This window comes from Apium graveolens, chromosome 1, assembly GCF_009905375.1.
Source record: "Apium graveolens cultivar Ventura chromosome 1, ASM990537v1, whole genome shotgun sequence".
In the NCBI taxonomy this organism is placed as follows: domain Eukaryota; kingdom Viridiplantae; phylum Streptophyta; class Magnoliopsida; order Apiales; family Apiaceae; genus Apium; species Apium graveolens.
Window position 1 is genome coordinate 190,574,942 of NC_133647.1, and position 10,764 is coordinate 190,585,705.

At 34.8% G+C, this 10,764-nt stretch overlaps 1 protein-coding gene across 1 annotated transcript; it reads right to left on the bottom strand.

Moving 5' to 3' along the window:
• Nucleotides 1–554: 554 nt before the first annotated feature.
• Nucleotides 555–3,048, bottom strand: LOC141674070 (uncharacterized). Its single transcript, XM_074480797.1, has 4 exons — nucleotides 2,792–3,048; nucleotides 2,042–2,241; nucleotides 1,890–1,953; nucleotides 555–1,314 (listed from the first exon to the last, which is right to left on the bottom strand). Exons 2-4 carry the CDS (start codon nucleotides 2,203–2,205, stop codon nucleotides 1,009–1,011), a joined length of 534 nt encoding a protein of 177 aa, XP_074336898.1. The 5' UTR covers nucleotides 2,206–2,241; nucleotides 2,792–3,048; the 3' UTR covers nucleotides 555–1,008.
• Nucleotides 3,049–10,764: the final 7,716 nt, after the last annotated feature.

The following is a 10,764-nucleotide window of genomic DNA, read 5'->3' on the forward strand; positions in this document are numbered from 1 at the left end:
CTTCCCAAATCTACAGCATTCTTTTATTTTCTTTCATAAAAATTATTCGGGAACAAGTTGAAGAAATGTATTCTTTACATTTCTTTTCTTCTCTCTAAAAAAAGTTTCTGGAACACGGCGTTATCTCTCCACTTACTGATTCAAAGTAGACGCGTAATGTTGTTGCTGCCCAGAATGGAATATATATCCAAATTTTAATTACTACATAGGCAGGTGATGCTTTGTTTACGGGGATTTTCCCACTTCAAAGAAAGGTTGTTAAAAATCCAGAATACTGTAAAGAACAATGCTCTCGGCTGCGCAAGCCTCTCCTTTTTATAAACAAGAGCAAAGCTCAAAACGGGGAGAAAATAAAAATACAAGAGAAGCAGTGACAGTAATCACATCTGAGCAAGTATATGACAAGCATTGATTAAAGATTGAAACCCAGTGAAGATAGATGTAATCAGCAACACATACGTTACAAATATCACATCTTACAAACTTGTTAACTAGCCAATCTAATGGGCAATTACCATTCAAAGGAAAAGAAAAATTAGCATCAACATAATAAATTTAAAAAAGAAAGTCCAAATAGATAAAGAAATATTGATATGTACGATTACAAAGTGATTGATTACAAAAGCTGACTCCATTACCCGACTTCATCTACTACAAATTTTCTACAGAAAGCCGGGTAGTAAATTTTTTACTCCCCAAAAGGATGTGAATTTGAAATTCCCCTCTACTCATACTTACATTACAAGAGGGTTACCCTTACACTCTCCAACAAAAGCAAGCACCTAAAAACCTCTCAATTATTTTGGTTAAATACTCTAATTTCTTACAGACACATTTACATACAGACTATTATAAACATATATACACTGCTAATAGATTTTAACTCTCATGCTCTCATGAAAATGCAATATTAATTCTTCTTTGTTCTCTCCTGCTACTCAAGTTTACCTTTGTTTTCAATCTTAATTTTGTATGTACTCTTTTTAGAAGTTTACACTCTGAGAGGTTTTAAGCCATTGTAGGGATGCTGCAGTTGCGCCTGTCCCTGTCAAGGCAATCAAACCCCTCAACTCTCACAGCCGGTTTGTTACCAAAATTTGCCCTGCCACATGCTCCTTTCCTTGCAGATGAGGATGGGGACGAAGACATACCGGAGGGAATGGGAATTGACCTAGGTGATAAAGGGGTGACCTTTGCATCCCCAAAATGAGCATCCTGAATTAGTGGGTTAGAAACTCTGCTAGGCGGCGACCCACAAAAAAAAGGGGGCGACGAGGCAGCTTGAGTACAAGGTTGTTCCGCAGCACATGCACCCTGCAAAAAACATTTATAAATTTATATTACAATTATCTATATTTGCAGAAACAAAAAAGAAACTTTACTTCAACATATAGAAAGTAAGTGATTCAAAAAAATAAAAACAAAAAAATATTTAAAAGAGATCACACACCGAAAAAATAAAAATCACTAAAGCGTGGGTACAAGACTCTTTTCCACTAATGAAGTACACACGAAAATAGATGTGTAGTATTCTAAGCACACGCCATTATGCATGACTGCCGAAAGTTAAGCAGGCTGACTGCAAGTGTATATGTGATGCGGGCATGTTACGTGCTTGAAAGAAGTGAAAAGACTCATACTCTTGTCATCACACAAAATCATTTAATACATAGAAATATATTAATAAATTTGTATGCGTACTATATACATGTACCATATTAAACCTATGGTAAAATATTCCAAATTACTCATGGAAATCTCCATTTACAACAAAAACAGATCAATGGAGAACTCCATAAATAAACAGGAGAATTCTAAAACCGGGAATATGAATTAAAAATCATACTAGAAAACTACGAGTTAACTACAATAGTCGACAAAAAACACACCTTTGACAAAATTATGTCCAAGAGATCAGATCCTGGTTTCGAATCACCAAGCTCTGACTGATAGCTGCCAACCACAACAAACGAAATTTCATAAGTCTCCATAATCAATCAACTAAATACTCGAAAAAAGGTCTAAACTTAACAAAAACTACCTCATATGCCATCTCAAAGATCTGATCTGCTCATTGGCCATAGTATTAATAAGACCAAGGCGCCTCGGTTTAGGACACACCAACGTATCCCTCTTATCCGGGACCCCAACCGAAACAGTAACGGAACTCCTCACCTCATCACGAGCCGCAACACAGTGATTCATGTTTTCCTTTTTCTAAAAACAACACTAGAATTACACCTGACATAATTTAAACCACCAAAACAGAATATCAGCCATACGGACCGCAACAAATCTAATCAATCAAAATTATCAACGCAAACACGAAAACACGACAGGAATTCCAATTATTGTCATTTCTTATGCCAGATCTGAAATTTCGAGACCGAATTCGAATCAAACATATAAAAATACACCTCAACTTGCAGGCTGAAGCTAATTTAACTTTTTCGATAAAATTAAACCACAAAACGTTGAATCATGATCATGACATGTAATCAGCTTAGCTTATAAGCATAAAACTAAACAGATCTGTTGTACATAACTATGATCACTACAAACAAACATATAAACATACAAAAACACAATAATTAAAACAAAACAAATTAAATTGAAATTAACAGAGTTTCTGAGCTAATTAACCTAAAAACAGGTCTTAATTCATGAATTACTAGTCAGATCTAAGACAGTAGCGTATAAAAATGAATTTTTTGAGCTGAATTAAAGTGAAAAATGAAAATTAAATTATGAAAAATAGAAATTAGAGATGTGGAGAGATAGAGATTTTTACCTAAGGGGAGATATACAGCAGCGGAGCTAGTGTGGTGAGATTTAAATTAAGATGAAATAAAAGGGGATATGAAAGGCTAAGAAAAATAAGTGTGTGTATAAGAAGGGGGAAAATTTGGTCAGAGATAGACAAGAAGAAAAGAAAAACGAGAAAGCTGTTTCCAACTGATTTATAGAGTGAGAAGAGGGGAAGAGAGAGAGAGAGACTGGGAGAGAGATGGGGAGAGAGATGGGAGGAATTTTATATTCATAAAAAGTATTGAGAGAAATGAGATTGTAGTTGATAGTTTGGTTTGGTTTACGTTTCAACGTGAATTTGGTTTTAACTTCTCACATTAGCAAAGATAAACATAAAAAGTAAAGGACTGTGATTGGTAAAAATAACACCATATTGTGCAAAAGAAAGAAAAATAACATCACGAACTCTCAAAAAAATAAAATAAAGGACAATTAATCAAAAACTAAATTTAAATATTTGACAATTTTGAATAAATTAAAAATTCAACGGCCATGCAATCAAAATTCAAAGTTACAAACAACGAAAATAAAAATAAAATTTATACTAAACTGAACTAAAATTAAATTCAAATTTAATATCAAACAAAAAATAAAATTAAGTCCAGAGCAAACTAGAAAATTACAAAGTACAACTGCACAATTAAATATAATGAAAATTAGTCAGCTTAATAATTTTAGAACAATACCAAAGATCATGATATGAATGTACAGAAATATTTTCGGCCAAACATGTGTCTTAAAATGATTTTGTAATTAAACGAGATCTCGTCATGCAACTTATTATCCTCTGTATATTGATCCAACTGAATATGCTGTTGATCATGATATGAAATGTACCGAAAGTATAATATTAAAAAAAACAAAAAATTAGGTAAGAATGAGTAACACATGTGATAATTAAGAAAAAATTAGCTATCAATTCATATTTTCAATAATTTTGCGAGACTGTCAAGTAGTACTAGATACGACACGATCATTTTTGTTGAGATTTTTGTCCTTGGTTCTTATGTATTTAATCGTTTGTTTTTATATTTATATATGTTTTATTCTTAACATTTATATAGATATATAAGAAGGTAAAATATTGAGTTAACAAGCTGAATTTATAGAGTTAAAATTGAAACTGCCATAATATATATATATTTATTTATATAGATTTAAGCATGTTTGCATAATTTGAAAATAGAAATTAATCAGTTGAAATATTAAATTTTAAATTATTATTAAATTTTGAATTATGTAAATAATTTATTGATAATTTATCTGCAATTTATTACTCTATCAAATATATTGGAAGCATTTTTCCGAGATTTTTGAAAAAATCAGGCGTTTATATATTTATGGATGTAAGCAAGTAAGTAGCTAATATTATTACATAAATAGTAAAACAGATAATTTTAATTTCAAAAAGGTAATAATAATCAAGTTGATTCAAATAGTCAACAATGTCCGGGAAGTAGTATTAATTTCTGACGGAGAGGAGCGGGTGGTGCTCCTGTCAGAATCTCATCGATCCCTGCACCTACTTCATTTCCGATATTAGAATATTCTAAAATGTTCAAATTCTATATATTCCGGCATTCAACTACTCTTTTGAACATAATATTTTTTAAAATATTATTTATTTCATGTATAAGTACATTATTTCATATAAAGTAAATATACAATGCTTTGATTGAAAAAATTATGAAAAAATAAATAAATCCTAGAGATATGATTTTTTAACTCCCGAATGATATTTTAAAAGAAGATAAATAGAAGTTTAATAAAAGCTATTTTCATGATTATTTAATCTTTTTTGTATAATTACAGATTTATGTAGATGAATATTATTAGTATCTTTTAAAATAATATTGCATCCACGGAAGTTGTTAATTATTTAATTAGTTCATTTATTTTTCAGCCTGGTTATGATGGTTGTTTGGAAATTTATACGAATTAGTTTCTTTTTAGTGATATTTATTTTAAATTTGTAAAAAAGGGAGAAAGTTTAATAAAAGTTTCCAACACGGAAGGCAATATTACGGAATAGTTTTAATATTAGTATTATTCAGTGTACTATGCTACTACATTGATTAATTAAATTAAATATATTTGAGTTTAAAATTAAAGTGAGAAAAAATATTAACACGTTTGGGCGACTACTTAAACATAAGTGGAGGGACAATACTCCATGTTTTAAGCTGTTCGGTGATCTAGTTTTGGGAACAGCAACAACTTTGCAGAGTGATCACGTTTTTATTCAACAGTCGCTTAACAGTTCCCTCTCTTTTTCTTTCCCTTCTTTTTTAATCAATCTTCAATTCAACTTGATCAAATTTAATTGATAAATAATAGCTGAATGGTAGTAACTGTTGAGTATGGCACTAATGACAAGCTCACTACTGAAATACCCAAATTTACGTACATTATATTTTGCAAATTTCAGAGCATACATACCACACCTGCATGATTCTTACTACTACAAGATGTTTAAATGTTCACCCATGGATTGTATGACTCCTTTAATTAGATGATCTTATTCAGGTTTCCTGTTACCCTTTAGGATTGTAGAGTTAATGGTTATTTGAAATCATATTAGAATTTAATCGGAATTTCTGGTATCTCTGATATTATCATAATTTATTACGGACACAGAAAGTATTCTCCCAATTTATTGGGAACATGAATCAATCCAGTTATGTTATAAAATTCCGAGGTGTTACTTGCTAGAGTTTCCATACTTTGTCCCAAAAATTAATGATCCGCAATTAGTCGTTAGCGGTAATAATTTAAAATAACTGTTTTAACTAACTGATTGAATCAGATATTTTGACTATCTGATTTAATTTAAGTATTTCGAATAAAACTGTTTGATAAATAGATATTTGAATTAGTTTTTTTACTACTTACTTGAAAAAACTCCTCCTAATAACTTTTTTAAAATTAGTTTTTTGGGACCAAAAAATTATTTCAAAAACATAATTACCAAACAATAATATTGGAGATTTAATTTGATAAAACCTCTAATTTATTTCAAAAAAAAAAAAAATTGTGCGCCAAAAAGTTAACTTTCAGACACGGCCACCTCTTCGAGCTTTTTAACACAGTTGCATACACTATTGGTCCTGTGTTCTCCTAACATGTGTAGTATAATTCAGGACCAAAAACAAAATGGTTACAAAAACCCAGTTGAAGTTGAAGCTGCAGGTGTTCAAAGTTTTCACATTTTGATTTATTTTACAAAAATGTGGTGTTGAAAATGGTAAATGAAAGAAAGGTCCATGAATGGCAAGGTGGGCCTGAAGCACATGAAATGAACTACCTTTTTCATGTGGTAATTTGAATGAATGGCCCTTGAAGAAGAACATGTTCTGCACTTCTCAACTTTTGTGGCCTTATTTATTTCTTTTTTAGCAAAACATAAAGCTGTATGGAACACGATATCCTACCTAATTTCTCGGTGTGTGACTGCAATCTGCATTATCACATTTGCATTCATTTTTTTTAGTTTAACTTTCAACAAAAACTTGCAGTCCATTATGAATACAATTTTAATATTTCAAAATTATATATATTTGTATATGATCTTTTAGAAATTTAATATTCTTAAAGAAAAATAAAAAAATTTGCAAGTTAATAATATGTAAAAATAAGACACAATAAGATATCGTTATTGGTGCACCCCTTGCGGGAGGTTACCAGTTCAACTCCTCAACTGTATGTGTGTAATTAATTATTAAAAATATCGTTATAACTCACACACTCACTTTATTTTTAACAAAGTTCGATAACCTCGACATCGGTAAAGTCATAAATGGAACGAGTAAGATATCGTTGCACCGAAGTGTTTAGTATTATTGACGAAGGTTGCTTAAACTTTTTTTGCTTTATATTAATAATTAATCGATGTTTTCATTTGTGGGTATGGCAATGGGACCGACATACTCTTGATTGGCGGTAAATTATCAACTACCAAGTCCCCCAGTCAGCAAATTGTTATGTCACTTTTTACAAGGAGAAAAAGAAGGTGATTAAACCTCCTAACATGTGTTACAAGAATAAGCCAGAGGTGACTTCTTGTTAATCTATGAAATGAAATGAAATAGGGTTTGACCAGAAGAATCGAACATTCGAAATTGTTTATCGTGTTACAGTATAATTCTCCTAGGTTAGCTTAGGCCATTTCCAATAGTTGTGATCCAAAAATCTAAATTTGAATAAATTGATTCAAATACTGAATGATCCAAATATTTGGTCCAAATTATATTTTACATATAATAATATATAAATATTATATTAAACAATTTTATCTTAAATTTATCATTTAATCATTATTAACAATTTATATAATATTTCATAAATTAATTAAATCAAAAAAAATTAATACACATAAAAATATTAAAATTGTGCACTTAATTCATGAAAAATCATTTATTGCAATAATTAACATACAAAATTGGATCATCATTTGAATCACTGTTGAAATGGAATTTGGAATAATCTGTCCCAGATTTGGATTTTTGGATTAATGTTGGATTTGCCCTTACTTGCACTTTGATATGACCCTTGCTAAATGCCAAAGGAACAAAGCACTATCACTTAATTGGAATCCAGGCAAGAGGCCAACACAATAAATTCCATTCCTATTTGCCTTAAAATTAAAATAAATACGGAGTAATAGATAATTCAACTACAAAAAAGAAAGTGTGCCTCAAAAAAATGTCAAAGCTTCTGGTTCTTGACAACTTGCTCCAAATTGAGTGGTTCATGCCACTGGCTATCTGAAAGAAAGTGATATACATCAACACAGCCAGCCCTGCAGGAAACAAATACACACGCCTATATACATCAACATCGTGATTGATTTGATTTGATCTTTTCTAAAATGATTTTGTAGTAATACTTACTCCAAATTAGTCATATTTTGTAACAGTACCATTTTTGACTCGAGGTATTTAATTATTGTGACAAGGACGCTATCTGAACCTTAATATTTTGAGTGTTGAATGGTTTAACACTAAACTCCTTATTTTCAAGCCTTTTAGTATTGTGTATTTGCAATTCGCAACCTTCCTCCTTTTCTAATTTGTAACTTTTTATGTGTATAGAAACTCTTCCAAACAAGAATCTTTAGAACTTTGGGACATAAAATTGGTTTCAAAAATACTTACAAAATTGTTATTTTGTAATATTATTTTGTATTTTTTTTATGCCTGTGACATTATTCGAACTGAAAACAAATAGAACAATATTGTCCTTCCAGGGTTCTACATACGAATACTTTTAAAAAATTTGGTTACAAGTTAATGCAAGTATAAAATGAAGCCCAGTTATATGTTCCGAGTTCGACCATTCAGTTGAGCGAAAAGAAACATTTTGGGCTCAGTCACCTAATCCAGACCAAAATTATCAGCCTGCTGTTTTTGGGTTTCACATTTTGCATCTTCTTTACCTAGGCTTTGTCTGTTTTACAATAATTTAATTTACAATATTACTCCTATTTATTATTGTTGGTTATAGGCCCAATAAGGCCCATTGAACGAAGGCCCATTAAGCGGTTGTGCTACTGGGCCGAATGACCTCCAGGCCCGCGTCGCCAAGGCCCATGGAAGCCCAGGCCGAGGCCTGCTACTCGCGCACTGTTGGACAATGCAAGGGACATAACGCCCCATTTTCACTCCCTCCTTAATAGTTGGTAACGGAAGAACATTCATGGCATGATTGGGTATAAAAACCCTTGTGAAGTAAGATAAACCATAGACACTCTCAACACTCTACTTCTCTTGTATTACTACCCTAATTTTACAGCCAGATTCTGATTCTCACACCGGAGGTGAATCGGGGGTCCAAACTCTCGCATTCTCTTCACTTTCAGGTACGGCCGAAACCATCTTCAATCCAGCCGAAGCCTGTTCATACAACCGAAAGGATCTGTGCGTAACATTTGGCGCCGTCTGTGGGAAATACGAGAGTTACAAGTTGAGAAAATGACAGAAATTCATGAGCATTCACCGTCACCTGGTTTCACCGACAAGGGACAACCATCCTCCCTAGTCGACGAGGACGGGGTTATCACGTTAACCCCTGAAGAAGAGGCTTTACTCCTAAAGATCCGGGCAGAAAAGGTCGCGGAGAAGGGTAAGACCAAAGTTGATCAGATTGACAAGGAAGCGGAAGCGCGAGCCAAGAAAAGAAAAGCTGATGCCCTCCGACTCAAAGCCCTGCAACTGCAGAGGGATGAAATTGAACTGCAAGAGCCTTGAGAGAAGCGATGCGGGCCGAAGAGACCGGCGGAGCACATAAGGATAGAAGGGAACGAAGGGCGTATGACGAAGAAGACGAGTTTGACTCTGATTCGCATCCCCGAAGGAAGAGGGCTAAGCAACCCTACTCTTCCGATTCAGATGACGAGCCCGATGGATCCCGCCTCAGGCTCAATCGCTTAGAGAAGGCCCTCTTCGGTGATAGGAGGCCCGATCGAGAACCTGCTGTAACACAAGAGATTGAACTGTACCGACCCCCTCCGGGCGAAGAGAGACAATTCCCCAAGATGAGCGAGTTCAACGGGAAAGGGGACCCCGAGGACCATTGTGAAAAGTATGAACTCCTGATGGTTGGGATGGGCCACAACGATATAATGTTGTGCAAAATATTCAAGACTTATCTCAAAGGGTCTGCCTCGATGTGGTACAAATCCCTGAAGCCTCGGTCCATCGGGTCTTACGAGCAGTTGAAGAGGAAATTTTTAAAGTACTACTCGCACCTGTGCCGAAAGGCGAAGGACACCGAAGCCTTTATCCATTGTCGGCAGAGGGCGAATGAGGAGCTGGGGGATTATCTCGCTAGATTCAAGGAAGAAGCGGGAATGGTCACCAATCTGGACAAAATCAAAGCAATGGGCTTCCTAACGGCGGGGCTAGACCCCTATAAAGGTAAAAAGCTTCGTTCATCTCTTTACGATTTTCCCCCAAAATCCCTAAATGATATATATGTGAGAGGCGAGAATATTCGCCGCAAGATGAAAAGTATTGGGGGATATAAAGACACAAGAAGGGACGACCGATCAAAGCGAGCCGACAGATATGAGGGCTCAAGATCAGGATCTGACCGAAGGGATAGCAGAAAGAAAGGAAGGAATCAGATCGAGGGGCCGAACGACGTCGGGATAGAGATTCGACCGTGTTCACTCCTTTGAATGCGCCGATCTCCAAGATTCTCCATGAGATAAAGGGCAAGCCAGGATTTGTTCGCCCCACTAAGATGAAGGTCCCGAATCACAAAAAAAATCCCGATAAGTACTGTGACTATCACAGGGACAAGCATAACACAGATGAATGCTACCACCTCAAGAAGCTCATTTAGCGCATGATCAAAGATGGCGAGCTTAATCAGTTTGTCCGAGATCTGAGAGATAGATTGGGGCCGAAGGAAAACACAAAAGAGGAAGTAGAGGCCGATGAGCCAGAACGAAGGAACAGGATAAGGGGCGAAGTAAAAACTATATATGGGGGAAGCATCCTGAATAAGGATAGCAAGACAACAAAGAAGAGGTACGCCCGACAGGTGTACAATCTGTATCAGTTCGGGAAGGCAAAGCCCCACATGCCCATGACCTTCAACACTGAAGACTACGAGGATGTCATTCGCCCGCACGAGGACCCTATGATCATCAATCCTATCATCGGGCAGAACAAAATATGGAAAGTGATGGTGGATACCGGCAGCTCAGCCAATATACTATTCCACAAGACCTACTGTAAGATGAACTTGGCGGGAGAGCAACTAGAGCCCTGCAACGAGGCTCCCCTCTATGCAATTGGAGGACATCCAATTCAGTTCGAAGGAATAATTACTCTTCCGGTCCTCCTGGGCAAGTTGCCGTATACCGCCGAGAAGCTGGTGAAGTTCTACGTGGTTTGGATTGAAAGCCCGTACAATGCAATATTTGGCAGGCCCTTCTTATCAACTTTCGAA